The sequence below is a fragment of the Protobothrops mucrosquamatus genome, unplaced genomic scaffold, assembly GCF_001527695.2.
Source record: "Protobothrops mucrosquamatus isolate PMUCROS unplaced genomic scaffold, P.Mucros_1.0 scaffold52, whole genome shotgun sequence".
Taxonomy (NCBI): domain Eukaryota; kingdom Metazoa; phylum Chordata; class Lepidosauria; order Squamata; family Viperidae; genus Protobothrops; species Protobothrops mucrosquamatus.
This window is the reverse complement of record NW_015386433.1, coordinates 492471-516657: the sequence shown is the minus strand read 5'-3', so window position 1 is coordinate 516657 and position 24187 is coordinate 492471. Positions and strand designations below refer to the sequence as shown.

At 33.0% G+C, this 24187-nt stretch overlaps 1 protein-coding gene across 1 annotated transcript in view; it reads right to left on the bottom strand.

Annotated features, from left to right (window-relative positions):
• PHF14 (PHD finger protein 14) overlaps window positions 1-22109 on the bottom strand; it is a 132012-nt gene extending 109903 nt beyond the window's left edge. Inside the window, exons 1-4 of the mRNA XM_029283308.1 lie at window positions 21927-22109; window positions 21392-21502; window positions 13390-14081; window positions 2543-2687 (exon numbers count right to left, since the gene is read on the bottom strand). Of these exons, the coding sequence (XP_029139141.1) occupies window positions 2543-2687; window positions 13390-14081; window positions 21392-21502; window position 21927 (949 nt within the window). The 5' untranslated portion in view covers window positions 21928-22109. The remainder of the gene's footprint in view (window positions 1-2542; window positions 2688-13389; window positions 14082-21391; window positions 21503-21926) is intronic.
• Between the last annotated feature and the right edge of the window lie 2078 nt (window positions 22110-24187).

Below are 24187 nucleotides of genomic sequence, written 5' to 3'. Positions count from 1 at the left end.
CTTTTTCAACAAGCGGGCCTGACCTAAGGTGAGTTTTAAATAGGGACAATTTTTAAATAATTTTAAAGAGCCACAGCAACCAATATTTGGATTTTAATTGGTTTTTAGCAGGGGAAAATTTTTTGTACAATGTTTTAATATGCTGTGAGCCGCCCTGAGTCCCATGGGGAGAAGGGCGGCATATAAATTTAAATATAAATAAATAAAAAAATAAAAAAAATAAATAAATATTTTTTTAATATCTGCAGAAGCCCCTATACACTTTTATTTTTTTCTATAATTATGCTGATTCCAAGAAAAGTAAAAAAAAAATTTTTTTAACTTGTATAATTATCTATCAACAGAAAAAAAAAATCAGGATAAACAGTATTTTAAAGCAAGGACTGTTTCAAGCCATTGTAAGAATGGTTAAATAGCATATTAAGCACCACTAATAACAATGTAACAATGAATAGAGAATCTTGAAGAAAAAGCAAAAAAAGTTTTATAAGAATAGGAATGAAGATGACTTTTGAATAATGCTTGCAACATAAATTAGTATTCAGGATATTTTCCAGTATGTAAACAACAATATTACAGTAAACAAGGAAGTATGTACGAATGCATAGTAATTATTCAATTGTAGACAAATGAATCATCTATATCTCTAAGTCAAAATGTAATAAGTACCAGGTATTTTTCTTTAGACCTTTTGTGATAAGGAAATTGGATACAGGCAGAAATGCTGTTCCAATATTATAATTTAGCTTAGTGGATTTTTGTTTAAAGATAGCCATAAAAACAATAGACTTGGAATTTCACTTTTAAAAATAGAAATTAACAAAAGAACATTTATAAAAAAGCACTTTAAAAAGCACTTTAAAATGATTATATTTCTTCTCTAGAAATGAGCAATAATACTTTCTATTAATTAATTGCTAGTCAACCAATTTTTTTCACATTCAGATCTAATAATAAAAAAGTTCTATTATGAGCAAAACAAGAATCTATATATTGCAGAAACCATGCCTAGTCTATTGTATGAAGATGCTTTTAATATAAGGCATGCTTTCCATCTTCCATACTTATTTTTCTATTATTAACAATTCAATTTATGACTGTTGGAGTAAATGGTACCTATAAATGTATAGGTACCATTTATTCCAACAATCATAAATTGTATATTGGAAAATAAACCAGCATCAGAAATCAGTACTATCAGGTATTGCCACAGGCCTATTGCTAACCCCCAAAGTTAGGAACTATTATGTAGATGGGGCTATGAAAGGATGGAATGTGGGTTAATTATATTTCACATAAAGGAGAAACCAGGACTCTTAGACTATAACTTAGTTACTACTTTATCATCCCTATTTTTGGTCCTAAAGAAATCTATCCTAATCTATTTAAATGAATAATATTTCAAGCATAGTTTATGATTTGAGACAAAATAATATTGAGATTGTATTGAACAGTTAAATCTTAATTTCAGTTATATTTAGTGCAACTAAATATGTATAAAATAGGAATATAATGTTTCTTCTCAACCAATCATTCTGATGGAATTTCAGGGCATTTTATGGTATCTTACCATTAGTTTCTGTAAGAATACATAATTGCAAATCAGAGCTCCTCAGTTGAAAAATTATACACTAGCCTACCTACTACCAACATTTAATACATATTTAATAACATTTAACCTCAACAAAACTGGTTGTTTTTCTGAAACAAAGGATCCTACTCATTTTTTTTATTTCTATTCAAAACTCAAAAAGTTGCGGTGGAAAGAAGCATACAGAATACAAGTATACTTGTTTAACAACAGTAATTAGTAACAGTAACAGCAATGCTATCACTAAGCAACATGGTTGTAACATACAATGTTACACGACTGCACGTTGGCATTAGCAGCAGTTCCAGTTGTGGTTAAGTATCATGGTCATTAAGCACAGCGTCTCATGATCACCATTTGTGCCTTTTCCATTGACTGTGTTTGTTGGAAGGCAGAATTGAAGGTTACAAATGGTGATCACATGACCACAATTGTGAACGGGTTGCCAAGCACCAAAATTGTAATCATATGACTGTGAACCACAAGAACCAGTCATGAAACATTTTATTCAATCTGATTACAACTTCAAATGGTTGATAAATAAGTGCCTGTATTATGCCAATATTATATCTGTATTACACACCAATCAATACGACAAATAATAAGTTGGAAATGCATGAATTTCTGATTAGTCCTTCATTTCTGTGTGTAAGCAGGAAGAAGCAGGAAACAGTCAAGTCAAAAAAACACCTGTCATCTGGATTTTTTTAAAAAACAGTTCTTTTCAAACCTCAAGCTATTAGCCCTGTAATATTGTACACCTTTAGCAATATTTTAATAATACACTATTCATCAGGATATACATATCTATGAGTTCTGATTATTACATTATGAGACAATTATTAAACCCATTCATTTAACCTACTCATAAACAAATTCACTCAATATTATTAAAATAATAATAATAATACCTCATTACTCAGAGTTAAGTTGAAGACATGATAGAATTACCTTCATGTACTGTTATTCCACAATTGTCACACTGAATTATTTCATCAGCATCTTCACTATTATCTCCAAGGCAAACACAACAAATCATAATATGGTCCATTTTCTGGGAGCTCCAATTCTGAGATTTTTCAAGAATCAGCGAGTCCTATCAATAAAAAATGTAAATACATTATTACATTTGATTTGATTTGTGTCTGCATTTAAATTATCTTTATATTCACACTGTAGTTGACCAATTTTATTGTTCAATCCTTTTATATGGGAATATAGAAAATAAATGAATGATATGCCAATTACTGTTACATTAGTCCTAAACAACCCTTAGCCTTGAAATTCTAGTGCTCACCTTTCTCAATTAGACTAAGAGAAGATGGAAGAATTAATATGCTTGACAATACATTCTATACTGATAGGAGATTGTCTATTCTAAGTGATAGAGTGATTGGGTAAGCAGAGACTTTTACAGATACCCTAAAATTAATAAAGACAGCCAGTTTTCAGGAATGAATAAACAGGGAGAGCTAGCAATTTGGTAACAGAATTTAAGGAGCACTTCCTAATAAATGTACTTGTTAAAGTTAACATTATGTACTCAACTAAATTAACAGTTTGAGGATAGAATAAAAATCTCTTTTTATGATGGCTTAAGAAACAGAAATGAAGATAAATATGCATGGCTCAGTAATTGTGGACTACAAAGTTTGCAAGATTTGTGTTCTGAACTGAAATTACCTGGTATTTTTCTGCAACAATGGCAAGTTTGTGGAGGTGTTTGTGAAAAAATAAAAATAAAAAATAGAGCAGCAACTGTCCACACTTCATCTCATAAGAGAGGATGAAAATGTATTAGATCAAATAAATGGGATGCTGCAAAAATTGCTGAGAAATGAAATTATTTCCCATAAGAAAGAATATTAAAATGAAACAAGCCCAACAAATAAGAGTAACAATTACTAATAAGACATAGAGATCATATTCTGTGCCACTGGAATTCAGCAATAGCTTTGAAACCCTCAGAGGAAAAAAAAAAAAAAGAGCTTCAGCCTTCATGGAAAGAAAAGAGGCACTGCTGAACAGAAGCCACAAAGTGGTTTCCTAGAGGCAGATATGCCCCTGCAAGAGGACTTATAAAATAATCATGTTACTGGTCAACTCGTTATTATGAACAGAAATAAAGATGTGATATTCAAAGTGATTGATTCATTAGATGTATTGTTTGTCAGGAATATAGATTATAAAAGTGAAAAGAAAAATTCTAAGACGTATCATGTCCACTGACAATTATCCCTTTTTGTTAGTCCACACAATTTAGTGTCTCAGATGATACTTTCATCCATTGCTATTATTATGGTAGAATAGGAAGAGAAAGACAAGTACTACAAAGATTCTGGCTTGCAAGTGGTGCAGACAAGTGAGATGTGGGTTTCTGGGATTTGGAGTGAGTTATGTATCATTAAATGGCACAAGATAGGTTGCAATTCCCAAGACTGGTAAACTGTGTTCACTGGAGAGTTTGATCAGAAGAGCTTTAAACTGAATCTGGTGTGTGTGTGTGTGTTATTATTTATCTGGGAAATCCCAGGAGAGTGGACATCATCCATATCTCTGAGGGATGCTACTGCAGAGGACAGGGGCTATGACAAAAAAGGCACGCTTCCTCTATTCCACAAGATGACAAAAAAACATTTTATATAGATACCTACATTCAATCTTGGGCACTACAGGATAAGGTGGGAATATTACTGTAACTAGATCTAAGTAACTTGACTTGATCAATAAACCATAAATAATATTGCATGTTCTTCATTACCTATACTCTAATGCTAGCAAAGACAAACTTCAGTTCTTAGTATAGAAAGACAAATATGTTTGCTAGATCTAATAGGAATTTGGTTGGATGATACAGAAATTAAAAATAGGAGAAAAAGAAAGAGAGAAAGCATGTCAGTGTACATTAAAAATAATCATAACAAAGCTAAACAAATTTGGCAATGCATTAAGTGGTATCTCAGTTAAAATAAGTAGGTAAAAATAAAAACAATGTAATTATTGGTTTTATTACTATTTCTTCTACCATATGGGGCTGTTTTCTAAAAATGAAGAACAGAACTTAAATACAGCCATGACAGTAAATATAATTAACTTGACCTAAAACCTTCATATTTGCAAGAAACCTTCTTGCTGACAACACTCTCTCTTAGAGGTGGACGAAGGCACAAGAAATTAAGCAAACTCTGACTTTATATTAACCAATGGAAAATATTTAATTAGAACATTGGGGAAAAGTGACAATAAAGTCCTGAAATATTTTATTTTAATAAATTTAATGCTGAATGTAGTTTAAAGACATTAGGAAATTTGCATTTTAAAAAAAAGTCAGAGCAGTAATAGATAGAATTGTGTGGCAAGAAAAAAACTAACAGGAAAGAAATTTAATATGAGTACAAGTTCTTTAAAAAAAATACAATTGCAAGCAATTTCAATGAAGACAAAAATAAAAGACAAAAGAATCCAAAGTCATTGCACTAAAAACTTAGTGAAGATCTGACAATAAAATAAAGGCTGTATAAACGACTTGGAAAACAAGAGAGATGATAAATAAAATATATATATACAGATATCCCAGAACAGAAGAAATGTCAGAAAGACTAAGGTCAAAAAGGAGATGAGATTACAAAGAATGCTCACAACATTTAAGGTTTTTTCCCCCAAACAATTCAAAATAAAAAGAATGTAGATAGCAAAATGCTAATAGGAAACATTGAAAAAACACAGCTCCCTAATTCTTGTTTTAGTGCAGTTTGAAAAGACTGTATGTGTTCCACTATATGTGTTCTGTAAAAAACAGAATTAAGGGCCTGGGTTGAAGATTGAGATTGAAAGAAATAAATTCAAAGAATAGTTATTTACTCTGAATGATTTTTAATTTCTTAAGCCAGATGAGCAGTATTAAGAGAACTGATTAAGAACTAAAATACTGCCTATATCTTTATGTATTATCTTTTGAGAAATCCTTGAAAACTGTTTTAAGTCAGGAAATGTAACCCTCGGCTTTAAAAGGGAAATAGAGAGATTTAGGAAGATTACTTGCAAGGGATCTAGAGCATGTCATTTCAAGTAGATGTTAGAAAGCAGTTCCTGAAAATAAAACAATACGACAGTGGCATTAATTAAATAAAATGGTGATGGTTGTCTTTGGGTATAAGTCGAACAATCATTTGTTGGGGGAATGCTTGAATTTGGATTCCTACATTGAGCGGTATATTGAATTGAATGTCTCTTTCAACCCCATGACTCTATTAAGTTCATTCTTACACCTAGAAAACTTTTCCTTTTACTATTTGTCATATATTCAACACAGAATCACTAACAGATCTACATCAAATAATTCAACTATCTTTTTAGTTGGGTATCAGAGTTGGATATCAAATTATTTTTTGTACATTTTTTTCTCTGCTTTTTTGCCAGGGTTTTATTTTATTTTTCTGAAGTTTCATATAAACAGAGCTAGGCATATAGCTATCTCTCAGCTCATATTACTCCAATGCACTTTACTACTATGGGCGAAGCAAAGAATGTGGAAAGAATTAAAGTATTAAATGTATTACAGTATGGCAGTATGGAAAGTATTATGATATTAAAGCAGTTATTGAAATTTAGAAGCGTGTAGAGTTGCACAGTGCTAAAAGTTAAGTGTTTTATAGCAATAAAATGATTTCAAGAAATGTAGGCAGGATTCCAAGAACCACAGACAAAGATCTCTAACCTACAGGAATCTTTAGATTTTATTTATTGTATTTTTCCCCAAATGGAAGTCATATGTTCAACTACTTTTAAAATTAGAGTATTATGAAATTTGCAATAACATAGAAAAACCAATTGTCCAAAGAAAAGACATCAATTATAACTGTGATTAATTCAGGTTCTACCACAATATTATTTGTATTTTTAAGGTAGTTTTTATATATTTTCACAGCAATTCTACAATTTGTACTAGTAATATTCTTCTCTAATATTCATTAATATCATCTTAGGTTGATCGAGCTGGAAAATATCATTGTCAGCACTTGCACACAATGAGCAAAATTACAGGCACTGGGCAAAATCACAAAATCACAAAATCACCAAAAGTATCAGACCATAACAAAGAGAGAGAGAGAGAGAGAGAGAGAGAGAGAGAGAGAGAGATATTTGCAGAAATACATATACCTAGCCCAAAGGTGCAGAATATTGGCAAACTAATGGAAAAAGTAATTGGAGAAGAAATGAAGAGACCCAATAACTGAATGAAGATGAAGGAATACAGGCCAGAATCATTTCAGTTTTTGAATAAATAATTTCTTAGTTCATATTAACAAAATATCAGGAATCAATCAAGATTTTAACACTACAGGAAATGTGCCCAAACATTCCACCACCACTGAAGCTCCCTCAAATCCAAATCAATATAATGGCTGAAAAGGCGAGGAACTGAACAGAAGTACTTCCAAACTACTATTAATGGGACCTATTTATGACTGGAATTATTAAGGATTTTCATAGAGAAGCCTTTAAATTACTGGTTCTATTATTTTAAAGCATGAGGACATCGAAGTCAGCTTTACTTAAATGAATCCTTAAGCATCTTAGATAAGAGGAGGCTACAGATTTTAAAAATATTTTGGTTACTAAGGAAAAACTTAATATTAATAGCAGAGGCCTAGTAGATTTCAGTAGGTTAACTCAGAGGTCCCCAACCTTTTGGGCACTAGGGACTGGTTACGTGAAGACAATTTTTTCCGCGGACCGGAGGGGCCGTGATTTTATGTGTTGCCTGCATCCTGTAGATGGGGCTTTCCTTGTTTGTGAGGACCGGTTGCTGGCATGCTGTGGCCCAGTACTGGTCCACTGACCGGGGTTGGAGACCCCTGTGTTAACTACTTATTTTGGAATTGTGAAAAACAAAATATCCACTTTTGATCATTACAGTTTTATAACTTTGCATTCCAGGATGATGAGCCAAGGAAGTTTTAATTAAACTCTCCTTTTAGGCATCTTGGCTGTTCACTTTTATTTCATATTGAAATTAGGAGTTATGGAAAAAATGTTATCAAAGCATTTCTTGCTATGGTTCTTTTTTTTCCCTGAAGGAAAAAGTAGCTGAATATGCTAGAGAAAAGTCTGGTATTATTTCAAAAGCCTATATTAACCTTATTGGTTTCCAATAAATAATGTCGTCTAACCAGACAATTAACTGATAATTTGCTTTCCCGTGATTCTGCTAAAATCACAGAAAATCCATTGTCAAACATCACTCAAATTTTTTAGCTTAGACTGTCACATTCTACAAATTAAAATTCTAATGATTAAATGTTTTTTTCTAAGATTCAGAATTAAAGTTAAAAAATTCAATCCACTGTGCTACAGAAAATGATTGTTATGTAACAGCTATTGATTTTATATAGTTTATTCTAGATCTACAGCAATTATACTGACATCTGTTTAAATAAAAAAAATCCTAATGAATAATTTTAGAAATTCTGGAGCAATGAACAAAGTGAGAAATCCTAACCTAAACAAGAAGACTACACCAAAATAAAACATAATAGGGATCAGTTTCTTAAAAAATGATCCCATATATGAATATAAAGAAAACCAACATACCCAAATTGAATACAATAGAGAATAAAAAGTTTCCATAAACAATGATCCTATATATATTAATCTAAAGATTGATGGAAACATGTCACTTTTTGAAAAAAAGAACAACCAAGAGCAAAGCCCCTATCTACCCTAACTCACTCCAGTGAAGCCCCTCTGGAACTGAACAATAGCTTTCATAGCCTCCCACTGGAAGAAAATATGCAGACACCCACAAAAGAGCATTCATCAATAGTTTCTAAAAAAAAAAAAAAAAAAGAGGCACAACCCAGCATTCCTGCAACAGGAAAAAAGTATCCCTAAGAAAAAAGAAGAGAATGTTGGTAATAAGAGATCCAATTCTTACAGAAACTATAATCTGCAGACCAGGGAGTCTATGTATAATTGTCTCCCTGGAGCAAAAATGAAAAATGTGAGTACTAAAATAATCAATCCCAAGGATTACTACCTCTTTCTTCTACTACATGTGGGCACCAATGACAGAACAATGAATCTGAAAACAAAAACAAGAGATTACCAATAACTAGAGAAGAAAGTTAAAGAATTAGCACAAGTGATGTTTTCATCTGTACTTCCAACTAAAGGCCAACATCTAATGAGGGAGAAAAGGATTTTAGAAATGAACCATTGGCTTAAAACTGGTATCATCAACAGAACAGCTTCCTAGACCATGGCCTGCATTATCTACATGAAGGGCTATTGGAAAACATGGACTGCACGTCACAAAAACTGGAAAACAACTGGAAAACAGTTCAAGAAGCGTGGGAAACTCTGAAAAATATGATTATTAAAGCCCAGTCCAGTAAAATACCACTCAAAAAGAAAAACAAGAAATCCATGAAGAAACCAGAATGGTTGCCCAAAGATCTCTCTGATAAACCAAAAGACAAAAAACATAAATACAAAAAAATGGAAAGAGAAAAACATAATTAAGGCAGAATATCAGCAGCTAGCTCAAATCTGCAAAGATGAAGTCAGGAAAGCAAAGGCTCAGGATGAACAAATACTTGCAACAAAATTCAAAGATATTAAAAAAAGTTTCAACATAAAAATAACAAGAAATAAATCAAGGAAAGAGTCCACTCAAAAGAGAATATGGCAAGGAAGTAACAGGCAGTAGGGAGAAAGCAGAGCTGCTTAACTCATTTTTTGCATCAGTCTTCATGCAAAAAGAAAGTATAGCTGAACCTACCAAAAAAAACCTATAAAAGACAGACTAGAAATAAAAGTTAAAATAAGCAAGAAAATAGTAAGAGAACACCTGTCTGATCTTGATGAATATAAATCATTGAGACATGACGGATTGCATCTTAGAGCTGACAAATGTTATCTCAGAATCATTATACCAAATCTTTCAAAACTCCTGGAACACCGGGGAACTACCAGAGGATTGGAAAAGAGCTGATGTGGTTCCCATCTTCAAAAAAAGGAGGAAAAAAAAAACAGACCCAAGAAACTACAGACCAATCAGGCTAACATCAACACCTGGGAAGATAATGGAGAAGATAATAAAAAAACTGAGGCACTGAGGCAGGAGAAACCAAAGGTACAAGTACAGGTTAGGCGAAACCTGGCTCAAAAACAGTAACTGAAAGGGACCTTGGAGTCCTAGTGGACGATCAGTTAAATAAGAGCCAGCAGTGTCCAGCAGCAGCCAAAAAAGCTAATACAATCCTTGGTTGTATAAACAGAGGCACAGAATCAAAATCACATGAAGTATTACTACCGTTTTATAAATCCTTAGTAAAACCACACCTGGAATACTGCATTCAGTTTTGGTCAACACATTACAAAAAAGATGTTGAGACTTTAGAAAAAGTGCAAAGAAGAGCAACTAAGATGATTAAAGGCCTGGAGACTAAAACATATGAATCAATTGGCTGTGACTAGTCTAGAAAAAAGGAGGAGTAGGGGTGACATGATAGCAGTATTCCAGTATTTGAGGGGCTACCACAAAGAGGAGGGTGTCAACTTATTTTCCAAAGCACCAGAACGTAAGACAAGAAACAATGGATAGAAATTAATCAAGGAGAGAAGAACCTGGAATTAAGGAGAAACTTCCTAACATTGAGGACAGTTAATCAGTGGAATAGCTTGTCTTTAGAAGTTGTAGGGATACAGTCGCCTGCTTGAGCAGAAGGTTTGGATTAGAAGACCTCCAAGGTCCCTTCCAGTTCTATTCTGACTGATTGATACCTTAGAACAGGGGTAGTCAACCTTGGCTCTTTTATGACTCGTGGACTTCAACTCCCAGAATTCCTGAGCCAGCATGGCTGGCTCAGGAATTCTGGGAGTTGAAGTCCACGAGTCATAAAAGAGCCAAGGTTGACTACCCCTGCCTTAGAACATGGCAAAAACTGATCTACTATAGTATATGAAGAATTTCCACTTATTTACAAAACTCTAATGTAAAATATTTCAGAATACATGAACTAATGTTATGTTTATTGTCTAACCAAATATTAAGGTAATATCCAAAAAAATGTTAATTTTTAAGATGATGCTGTTATATGCACATATATCTACAAAATGTGAAAACTTGTTTTTTTTCTTTAAAGCAATTGTTTGGCTTTTGTCATATACACTATGCAAATTAAAATTATATTTTTTACATTAGGGCTTTAGTTTTATACATACCTGCTTTCAAGTAAACCTCACAGAATTCAAAGTGACTTTTATGGTAATATAAAATTTTGTTGCAAATAAAATAAAGTCATTACCTTTCTAATGTGTCTATTTTAAACATATATATACATTGTAGGCCTCAAAAGATTTGAGAAAGCAAGATCTCATTGATGTTCCAGGATTCCTATTTAATTCTATACAAATTATAGAACTGCACCTGAATCCCAGTGAATTTCTTAGAATGTGACAGTCAAACTATGATAAAATACTCATCAGAAAACATAACAAATTAATATGGATATGTTATTAGGAGGACATTTCTATAAAAATAGTGCAATAAGTAATGCTTAATTATTTTAAGTGACAATTTAAAGTAGTTACTTTAAGTGACAACACTGTCACAAAGTATAAAAGTTGTGAAAGATAGGTATGTTAGAATAAACCATGGGCTTGCCATGTAGATGCTTATTCATATCCTAACCAGACATACACTACTGTACTAAACTTTGGTAAGCAAAGTCTAGATTATATAAATATAAGATTAATACATTTCTTGACTGAGATATCAAAATTATTAAATTTTTCAATATTTCTCATTTTCTTCATGTTTTAAGGAGCAAAGGAAGTAGATACATAATAAATGATCAAGGCTGAGAATTCAGAAAACCAGATTGAAATATTAACTATAATACATGTTTCACTGAGAAATTTCAAACTACATCAGCAAATAGTACATGGCATTTAGCAAAGAGATTCGGAGCAATTAATCTCTCTGGCCCTCAGTTTTTTTCATTCCTTAAAATAGAACACAGATGCAGCTTTCAGTCTGAAAAACTAATCTCTCTGTTTGTGTGTATGTGTGTGTGTGTGTGAGAGAGAGAGGGGGGTGGGGGGGAAAAGAGAGAGAAACTTTTGTACTCAGCCATCAAATCTTTGAAGATTTCATTGCAATAGCTTCTAGTAATGTAAAACTGTTAAAATGCCTCTTTGGTTCTTCAAAACAGCTTCCAAGATGATGGCGAGAAATGCTTTAATAAAAATTTCAAAGTCAGTTTTGCTGAGCATGGTTTTGCCTCATTTTGCTTTTTGATATTGTAGGCATAATATTAATAAGAACTTTATAATATTCAGCATATTAATACTTGTAAAATGTATTGAGCAACTCTGGGAAGCTGTCCTAAAGGCAAAAATAATAATAATCCTTCTATGAAAACTATACTGATAAAAGATCAAATAATTCAACAATGATAAGAGTATCCATTAGATCACATAGTCAGGTTATAAAGCACAAAAGCAATGTACTGGTATATGCAAACATAACTTTAAATGCTTGGTATAGATGTGACACATCTGAAAATAAATCCCACTTGCCCTAAGCAAAATCCTAATAGCTTTTTTTAGCTGCAGGTAATTTCTAAGAGTTGCTTAAACAGGACTCATTCTCTACTTATTTATTTAGTAAATTTATATGGCCATTCATATCGTGTACATGATTGGGTGGATAACAGTCTGCTGTTTTTTTTTATTATCAGCAGATTATAATAATCTATAGAAAAACTGATGCTATACTGTTACACTAAAATAACAATTCTAAATAAGACTAGAGGGATGTCTCATTATTTGCAAGCCAAGTTACACAGGACTGCCCTGTTAATTTATTTATGAACACAATAGATATTGACAATTGGGCTATGACTTTAATATTGTAAAGAATGTTTCCATGATGTTTTAACAACATCTTATATTTAAACTTTAAAAAGATTTATATGTTATCTAAAAGTTTAAAATCTTTCAAATGAGAATTTAGTGCTTAATAATGTGCATTTATGGGATTAATACATGCACTTATGGGATTCAGTTATGGTTAAATAAATTTAAAATTTCAGAAACAACAATGAAGAGCTTCTTTGGTTAAAAAAAATAAAACCAAGCCCAATCTCAAGAAATACAACTGAATCATAACATTTTAAAAACCTGATGCACCTTACTAAAAAAATATATCTAAGATCATTAATGTTCAGAAAACAGTGGTAAAGCAAGTCATCTTAATGTCTCAGCATAAGAATATAAATGAAAGCTTGATATCAAGCCTCTTTTTTCTTGTGAAAGTTCATGATTTTTTAAAATTACACAATACATTCTTGTGTTTCAAATACACAAGACAGACTTATGTTTCTATTGAATCTAAGTCCCTAAGTCCTGGTATAACAGGGAATGTACTGATTTTTAGCACCAGTCATCCCTATGAAACTGTGCATGCTTACATTTCATGGGCCTTTCATGCATTTGCTGTAAAAGGGTCAACAAGTTAACTTCTTACTAGAAGTTAAATCTGAAATACACTTAAATCTGAATCCAGAATTCATATTGTAAAATCCAAAAATCTAAATCTAAAATTCTAATGGTATTTCAATAGAGCTGAAGCAAAAGTATTTTAAGGAGCACTCAGCACAATTAAGAGCCTCTTAATACAATCACTATTCAGTAACTTTGCATAGTTTTAAAGAATAATTTCAAAGGAATCACACTGCAGAGTAGGTTCCATTTTTCATCAGAAGATAATATAAAGTTGGCTATTCTACCTCATTGCTCTTGCTTTGTGAAAGAGCCAGGCTATCATTTGTCAGCTCCTCCTCCTCAACACTATTTCTGCTAAGAGCTTTGTTTTTTTTCTTCTTGGATTCCCCATCGCTAGCAGCACTGCTATCTTCATCATCATTGCCTTCCTCTTCATTGTCATCCTCATCACTTCCACTCCCATCATCTTCATCATCCTCATTGTCACCATCACTTCCTTCTCTGCGTAATGTGTTTTTCCCTTTCTTTTTCCCTGCAGTTGGGCGCCAATCATTGTCATCTTCACTATCATAATCATCTATATCATTTAGTTCTTCCATAGATACAAAATCTAAGAGAGGGCGATTTCTTCTCAGGTTCCACTTTTTCGGCTCATTTGTGTGCTCATCAACACCAGCATCTCCTTCATTGGGTTTCTCTCCCTCTTTTTCTTTCTCCTTTTTCTTTTTTGCCTTCTCATCTGCTTCTCTATCTTCCTCCTCCTCCTCCTCTTCTTTTTTCTCAGTTTTAATAGTCTTTTTCTCTGTTAGTGGCAGTTCTTCTCCACCTGAATTTTTAAGTTTTTCCTCTGGTTTTTTTTCTTCTTCCTCTTCTTCTGCCAGCTCTTCCTCCAATATGTTTTCTTCTGATTCACTACAGGAACCTTCTCCGCTATCCTTTGATCCATCTTCACTGCCATGTCCACTGCCTTCAGAATCTGTTGAGCATATGAGAATTTAAAAAAGGAATTCCAAAATAAAATGTACCAAAAAAAATTGTTAAAGAAAGCTTGAGGCAATCTGCTTAGTCAAATTAAATATTATTTTGTTAGTAGCCAGCTATTTTTATCTGGGTAATTTTTTCCCCTTGAAATATCATTTTATAATAAAAACATATGAAGATTGTTTTGTTTTTTTTGCTAGAATAATAAGTAGCTGTCTTTCTGTCCCATTTATGACTAGCTGGAAACCACAAGTTTAGACATACAGCTCAGCACCCAACTAGTTTCACTTAAGTTTGCTAGACTAATTAACTAAATATGTGATTTAAACAGATCAATAAACCATTTCACACAATAATTCTTTCTAAAATAATTACAATTCTTGAAACAATCGTATCAAACTTTTTGTACATTGTCATTTAATTAAATAAAGATTGTAGTGTAGCTGTATTTAATTGTAAAAGAAATCTAATTTATTCAACATATACATTGATGTTTATTTCCTATTTTCTGTAAAAGTGCCATCAGGATCTTTTTGGATGAAGAGAAAGAATAACATATAAAGCAAAATGTTAGGATTTATTTGGGTATATTTAAGCCACTACTCTAGTCTTTGAAACTTTAGTTGGTTGTTTTAGAACAAACAACTAAGTTATCATGATATAACATTTATATACAGAACATAACTTATGAACAGGTGTCTTAGCTATGGCTACTTGGGAATATTTTTGTTGAAAAAAACAATAATACTTGTTACATTAATAAATAGCTACATGTATATCTTTTTATGCAGATACACAGAATAGATAAAATTATAATGTTCTCAAAAGGTCTTATACATGCAACAAAAATGCAACAGAGAGTCATATGAATGACTTCATTTTTCTAAAAACCAGAGCATAACAGTACTGAGAGTTAAACAGTTTTAGAAACATCATTTGAAAGACAGCATGGCACTACAAGAAGGCAGTCCCCATTTATGCTCCATCTTTTTATGAATACATCTAATTTTTCCTATACATCTGATTAAAAAAAAACCTCTAGAACAGGGGTGTCAAACTGCCGGCCCGCAGGCCGGTTTCATCATACCGGAGCCGCACCCACCCCATTGCCGGCAATGGTGAAACAGCTCCGTGACATCGCGAGTTTGACATGCCTGCTCTAGAATTTTTCCCTCATTCTAGTATGCATATGCCATTATTCTTTGGAATAAAGCATTTTAGCTAATCAGTAAACAAAGTAGAATATGACTATTGGATTCAATGAAATACTTGGATAATTATTAGTGTGCTACATTTAATTGGAATATCCCTAAATTAGCATTATATGAAACCTCATATACTCTATTGTTGAAACCTATTGCAAAGTCTAGCAATATCTGGAGAAGAATGGAGCTACATATCATTTTCAACCAAGAAACAGCAGCAGAGCTTCTAAAAGCTCCAAAGGTTCAAGGCAATATAGAGGACTCTTCTTCCTGATTTTCTAGCATGAACAGAAGCTGGGGAAGAGAAAGCCATCACAAGCACCAATTAACAAAAAAGGCAAACTGAGACAGGACAATTAGATAGGCAACTTGAATTCTACTAGAAATAGTAAATGTCTTGTTTTCATCTAATCTGAGTGTAAACCGAGGAGCTGAAACAATAACATTAAATAAGATATATAAATATATTTGCTAAGATAATATTCTTATCAAATATAGATGGAAACTACATACATACACAAAAACGTGTATGGTAGTATATGTCTATATGCATGCTCAGAGATGCCTGCATTGCATACAGACACTTTTATATATCACAATAGCTGAAAAAGTCTTAGCAGGTAGCACACTTGGTTAGTGTTTGGATGGGAGTCCTCTAGGCAATATATCAGGGCTGTATTCCTGGCTCCTGAAAGATTTTTTTAAATTACTGTAAGAAATAGTGACAAAACTCTTTCATACAGTATTACTAACAAAGAAATAATATAATGTGTCCATATAATCAGAGCAAATGAATTCAATTAAAAGGATATTTTATTATTGATAAAGCTGATAAAAAAATCAACTTATGGTAAGCTTTTTTTATGCTAAAGTGAGTCCCTATTACTTATTTTATCATTGCAAAACGTTCTTGCTTTTGCAAATTAAAAAAAATAATTGAAAATAATTTGGCAAGGAATCTTATAAACCTAAAGTCTATGCATTATAACATATATAATGTTAGTATGTTAAATGAAAAATGCATTACTATTCATGAAATATAGTTATATATTAGTTCTCAAAAGATTTCAGTAATAAGAAGTATAATTAAAATATGCAACTTTTTTGCATATTTACCTATATTGACTGAGTGATGTCTATAATATTCATATAAAATTCTCTAGGATAATCACCAATTATCATTAAAAATGTTTAATTGTATGTATACAGATATGCTATATATGGAGTGGTACATGTTGTGGTTCTTGTCATCCATCCTCTCCTACCACATACTTTTCTCCAGTGAGACAAAAAGTGAATTTGCAGGAGGTTCCCTCTCTTAACATATGCACAAAACTGAGTGAGTTGATCTTTCAGTTCACTGTAGCAGTAAAAAGGGATTTCAATAATTTAAAGAAAGTTTTATTTCCATCTCTTTCAAAAGGAAAATGCCAATAGTTCAACTCATTTTAAAAACTTTGGAAGGAATCTTTAACTCATTTAACTTTTAATTGGTTTCTATATTCTTATTTAATATATTTATTTGCTGTCTCAGAAATTGTCTTTCTTCTTGAATTATCAGTTACTGTAAATCCACTGTAATAAATACAATGAATGTATTGTTCTTGAGGCAAATTGGAATGTCGGAGTAAACCAGAAGATGGGTGAGAAAAAGCATGGCAAAATCCTGGACTTCTTGGTTGAAGACTTCGTTGGTCTCCCAAGCCTGAGGGTAGAGTGATTGTGGTGCCTTCTTTATTTTATATTATTTTGGTATTTTGCTTTCCTGGTTAGTTGTATGTCGATTTTTGGTTGTAGGCTACCTGCAGATTTTGGGACATTGGCAGCCTATTAAATAAATAAACAGCACCAAAATTGTTAAAAAGATAATAATGAACAGTGTTTCCTATATAAAAATGATAAGAAACAATTTTAATTCAGGACAAATCTTTAATTTAGATTGCCTAATCCAGTCAAAATTGCATAAATTAGTCTGAAATACTGATATTTATTGTAATTAGTCTCATCTCAAGTAAAATATAACTCAAGGCTTCACATCATGAACTGCAAGGAAGACTGTTGCAATATTATAAATTTCAGAATTTTAAAGAACTGAAAATGATGAATCAGTTTTAATATTCTTATGTATCAAAACTGGCAATCTTCAATAACCATTATCATTTCATATTAAAATGATAAGCCAAACTACCTTTGAAAAAAATGCATTTCAATCATTTTATAAAAAATACATACTCAAATAACAGCATTTAATCAATCTAATGTAGGGGACCAGTAAAGTTTTTTTTAAAAAAAACAGAAGTGTAGGGTTTTTTACCCTTTTTAAGCTATTATTTCCGTATATCTCTAACAACCATTCCTATAATTTCTAACCAGGACTTCTAAAATTATGAATTATAAGAGTTGTAATCCAATGCATTTTGAGGTCACAAGGTCGGAAAAGTCCTCATCTGGTTTCAAGAAATAAAATTAAAATATTGCATTATTTAGCCATTTACCTCACAAAAATGTTACAAACTAAATTAGCAATGACTTGTACAAAGTCATGCAGCAAGTTTCAAGAATAAGAATTTGGGACTTCATAACTGTAGCAGATATATGAAAATATAACTGCCTTTTCAAATGTTGTGCTCTCCAGCTGAACCTTATTAGAGTAGCATGGACATTTTGGATTAAGAAAACTTCTGAATAGGAAAGTTGCCATATGGTATTACTATAGTATAGGTATTTTTTACTGATGCACTGAAAAAGTAGATTCAAATATAAAGTTGTTACAATGCTACAGTGTTTACTGTTGAAAATATAAAGGATGATTATGTATAGCTTGTATGAACTCTGATATGGTAATATAATAAACTTCAAATGTGTATTCAGATGAGTGTAGTGGCAATGCAACAAAAATAGATTTCTCCCAAAGCATTTTCTTTAAAAATAACTTATCATATACAGATATCCAAATGTACAAAGAGCTATTTAAGTAGTACCTAATCCATCTGCTTATTTAGTATGACTTTCATGAAATTAATAATGTACTAAACAATTTGAATGTCATACAGGCAGTATTCCAATTCCTTTAGTGTTTTTTCAAATAATATTTATATTTTAGGCAATGACCTTTTGGGGGGAGGATATCCCCACAATATCTGGGAGATTTGTTAGATAGTAAAATTGATTCAATGGTATATCTATAAAGCCTGACATCCCCTAATGTACTGCCATTATAACTCTTAGAATGCCCACTCAGATTATATTTGATAGAGACTTCCAAGGTCCAGTACCATGTTGACTGGAATTGCTAACACTGGTCATAAATTCTGAGAGTCAGTCACAATATATACAGAGGATGTCAACTTGGAGAAATCAGATTTAAAGGATAAGCTAGATTCCATAACCCAAATATATGACAACTTTACATAAGATACACAGCCTAGTTGTTATAGCCTAGATGAACAGAAAATGTGCTACCAAATGAATATTTTATAAATTTTCATTTATAAATAAAAAATTAATGATACTAGATATAATTAATTTCAATTAATAATTTGAATATTAATTACTTATGGTACTGATTGATCACTTTGAATTCATTCACCAAACTCTTTCAAATTTAAAAAATTAGAAATTATTTCTTTATGTTAACGTGTAAAAATATTATTTATCAAGATATCAATCGGATTTAAATTAGCTTAATGTTATATAGCATACTCTGATAAATTTTACAGTTATTGTTATATGTTACATATCAGAGATAAGGAAACTTTACCCCTATAAATGCCAGAGAACTAGAATACCCAGCATTCAAACTAATGTGCCCAATAAATGGGTATGCTGAAAATGTAATTCAGCACTGCAAATCCCACAGTCTCTTTGACCCTACTTACCTTGGTTATACTCCAACAACTGTTCACTAATAATAATGACATGTAGCTTGCCATGTTAGCAGAAATAATAAATAGAACCTGTTTAATGTGACATAATCATAGTGCCTTCTACTCATCTTGCAAATCAAAAACATATAAGCTCATAGCATTAAACATAAACAAAATATCTACTTTAAATAGAATTAATCCAAATTTATATTCATTAATAGCTATATTTTATAAAATGACAGAGATTCTTAAACTACCTGCATTTGTCACACTATAATGATTTTATAATTGCCCAATAATCAATAAAAGGCTTATTGGATTCAACATTATTTTGAACAAACTATTGTTCCATTGCCAGCTATAAAAATGATTAGAAACATTTCCTCGTATACATTTATATATAAAGTGCAGTGAATAATTCATAATTGATTCGTAATGTATATCCAAATCTGCACTTACAAGATAAATTAACCTGTGCAAAGCAAAACAATTATTATATAGGGATTCCAAATTTCATTTCTCATATTTAATTTAAATTTATCTTGATTAACATGATTCTGCAGAAGAAGCTCTATACATTCTATTTATTTTATATCACATTTTGAAACACATAATACACAACTCTACATGCCATTACTTCAAGGTGCACCCATGTGCCATGCTTCATTTCTACATTCCCAGCAGCATTTTATCTTGCATTCTTGTTTTTTTTTAAAGATTTAAACTAAAGTTTTTTTAAAGCTAAAATCAAAAACTAGATGGATAGAAGGTTCTGAAATCTCTAGATAAAAATAGTCTAACATCAAATTATGTAAATCTTTTACTGAACTGCTAGAAGATATAATAGAAACTGGCTAACATCAATTAATTAATGAAGAAGACGACTGAGAAAATAATGGTTATTTTCATTATTACAGTATTATGCAGCAGGGAGCATGCTGGATAACAGTTCCAGCTTTCTTTTTGCATTATACAGGTAGTCTTCAACTTACAACAGTTCATTTAGTGACCGTTCAAAGTTATAACATCATTGAAAAAAGTGACTGATGACCATTTTTCACATTTACAATCATTGCAGCATCGTCATGGTCATGTGATCAAAATCCAGATGCCTGGCAACTGACTTATATTTATGACTACTGAAGTGTCCTAGGGTCATGTGATCACCTTTTGTAACCTTCTGACAAGTAAAGTCAATGGGAAAACTAGATTCACTTAGTAATTGTGTTAGTAACTTAACAACTTCAGTTATTCATTTAACAACTGTGGCAAGAAAGGTTGTAAAATGGAGCAAAATTCACTTAACAAATGTTTTACTTAGCAACAGAAATTTTGGACTCAATTGTGATTGTAAGTCGAGGACTACCTGTATACCAAATGAAGGAAGGAACCAATATTATGAAAGCTGTGTCACTGAGAAGAGAAAATTACCCAGACTGCTCATGTGTTGAACATTTCAGGTATATTCCCTGACAGATTGAGAGTATGCAATAGTGGCTAATAGAGTGAGAGTAATCATGGAAACTGATTACTCACAAACACAGAAGAAATCAGACAGGCCAAAAATAAAAAAAAATAAAAGGGGAGGAGACTAGAAAAGCACGTAAAAAGACTAGTTGCAAGAAAAATAGGGTTCCTATGCCTCACCTTTTAATAGACGAAGACAGATAAACACATGATGCCCTCTCTCTCTTATGTCTCATTAATTGACTTGCCTCAATTCTTAAACTTTCATAAGTGTCAGAATGCTGCTTTCCTGTTTCAACGGTCATTCTCCTTATACTCCTTGATAGTTACTCTGTATTCATTCACGGTGGCCTATTTGGTTTGGTTCAGTATATTGCACAAACTCAATCACTTTGGTTTGTAAATTGTACATATATGAACCAATAGGGCCATATCATTATTGAATGTACTGACTCAGTGCAATGTGTAAATGCAGCCAGTACTCAGCTATGATTTACTGAATAAACTGTAATTGGCTTGGTTGCCATTGTCCAAAAAACCCAAACAAAGCAAAGTATATTATAGTTCAGTGCCATGTGTAAACCCACATTTCTAAAAATAGTTGTTTTATGTGTTATCTAGACAGTTCTTTTTTCCCCCTAGGAATAGTTAAGGTATGTTAAAAAAATGACATTTTATTTTAAAAGAAAGAAAAATAAAGCAAATTGATGGGGTGAGAAGCAATTTAAAACTATTTTAAAACATGAGAAGGAGAAGCATTGATTTACCTGAAGCATCTCCAACCTTAAAGTCACTGTCATCTGAACTGTCATAATCTAAAGCTTCCAGCAGGGAAGCTGCCAAAGGCTTCACCTGCCGCCTCTTCGAGCTACGATCCACTGCGAAAAAGAAGAAAGAGAAAGGGAAAGACGCACGGTTTTGTTGTTGTTGTTGTTCTGTGATCACTAGGGGTTATTTAAAGGGTAGGGGACGGAAAATAATCATTAAAAAAAACCCTTCAGACGCATTAAAGCAATGCAATTTATGCTTTGGAAAGAGTGGTTGGTAGGAAAGAAAAGGCTGCGTCCCTTTGGGGACAGCATGTCAGGGCGGAGGGTGGGGGGGAATCGCAGTGAAAGTGCCCCCATATGACGAGTACAAGGAAAAGGGATCCCGCAAACCACAACCGGAGTTAATGGGGTAGGGGAGGAAAATGCCAAGCAGATGCGGGCATCAACGCTTCGAGAGCACCGATGAGACGACGGCTCTCTCGGGCGAAGGGGAGCGAATAAGGAGTCGCTGCAGGGATGCTGCTGGACTTACTCACTGAATCCGAGCAGCTGCTCCCGGGGATACAGAAAACCGCCTGTACCCGGCAGGGAGCTTCGCTCCCTTCAGACCGCAACCGCGCTAGGGCTGAATGCGAGGCTGCGCGATCCCCTAGGCCAATTCCGTAACCCAGACAATAGGCGAAATCGTGCCCCGGATGCAGTACTCATCTCTCTAAACCCCGCTCAGGCGCCCGATACCCGCCGCTTCCGCTGGGTGCTTCCGCTGCGCGTGTGCCGAAGCTCTGCGCAGGCGCCCTGGGCAAACGAGACGTTTTGCCCGTCTTTGGCTCAGACGATCATGCGCTCTTTGAGTGGAAATGCGCTTTCCTATTCAGCACCTACGGACCAGAAGAAGCCGCATGTGGGTGTGGCTACCTGTTTCTAATCTCTCCCTTTCTCCGCTCGCGCTGTCTTGCTTCTGTATCAGCCTCTTTCATCCTTATAACCGAGGAAAGAGATGTAGCACAAGAACCACTGATTTGAGAACAAGCGTTAGCCGTCAGAAGTTGTAGGTGCTTCATCAGTGGAGGTTTTTAAGAAGAGACTGGACAGCCACTTGTCTGAATTGCTATCGGATCTCCTGCTTGAACAGAGGGTGGGGCTAGAAGACCTCCAAGGTCCCTTCCAGCTCTATTCTAACTTGATTGATTGATTGTACTGTATATCTTGCCATGTTCCACTACGCGCATCTATTGCTCCAACCGGCCTTTCAGATTCAGTCTTTTTAAAGATCCTTTTTAGATTTTTGCATTTATACTATTTAGCTTTTTATATATAATTTTATTTTGTTGTATATGTTATGCTTTTTAGTTTCTTGTATTCCACTCTTCTTATGCTGGTTTTTGACCACAAAGGCTTGATTTGATTTTTATAAAAGTGGCTGTCTCCTTATGGTAAGACCAGCCATGATGTTTGGTAAGAACATCTTTTCAAATCTATTCATCTAGTCTCTTGTATAATAACAGATGGAAGCAACTGTCATAACGCTGGCTCATATCAAGAAAAGAGTTAGAGCTAGTTAGTACTCAGAGGTCAACTCATCAAGAAATCTCAGAGCTGTAAACTAGACTGAATATTTAAAACAATAGTCTCAATGCAGTGGAAAGCCTTATAATCAGCAGGAGCCAAATTCATACAGAGGTATTTTATGGGGTATTTTTTGTCCATTGTGACCATTAATTAGCCACTGGAAGCCTACAAATAAGATATATGCAAAACAGTATCCCCCCATCTATCATTCTCTCCTTATTAAATTTTATGCAAGATTAAGGTTTAAAATGTACTACACATTCACAAAGGGACTGTTCTACCTCCTTGATTGTTTTGATTTCGCTTTTGTGTATTCTACCATATTTTACAATTGTCCTTCTAAGGTGTGGTCCCAGAACACAGACTTACATCACAACATGATCAGTTGATTACATCAGATTTGGTTTAAAAAATTATATTTTTAAATGTGAAGCATCCATGAGAGTTCAATAGCTAACACATTCAAATGAAGAAAGAATACAGTATAGAGCATCTTTTGGCTTTTCCTTTTAAAAACTAAGAAAAACGAAAAACAAGCTGCAATTTAACTGAAGCCAGTATGATGATCACCTACCAAACAATGTCTTATTCATTATTCATGAAACCCCAGGCTTCTTGAAATTCAACTTTCATAGTCTGATCAAAATTAAAAATAATTATCTTACCTATACATTACTTATAAATAAGCATGCTTACAATTAAATATTTTATTTCCTAAAGGCCGTTAGAGGTACCAGAAAATAATCTTTTAGAAGATAGGAATAAAATATTCAGAAACTCAAAATGGTCTGAAGTTGTTTATTGTCTTTTTAAAGGAAATGCATGTCAGCCTGGAAATGCTGGAAATTTTAGCCCCAATAAATTTGGAGGTACCAGTTTGGGACAGACTGGTATGCATACTTTGACTTGGATTTCTTTTCTAACATTTGAATTTCTGCTTTGGACTACTATAAAAATATCAAGAATGGAATTCATTTGTTAAGCAGTCTGGATGGACTGCCTTTGGTCATTATTTATAGACTTCAATTAGAGTGACAGTGTAACATTTTGTAATAGGCAGTTATTTGAATCATATAGCATTAAGATTATACGAACTCAAAATCAAGCTTTAAGACAGAGTTAAAAAGTAAAAATAGGAAGCTAGGGAAAAAAGTTCTGCTTTAATGAATATCAAAGTGATAAGGGTCACATGTAAAGTTCCAATTAAACTAATGTATTGCTATG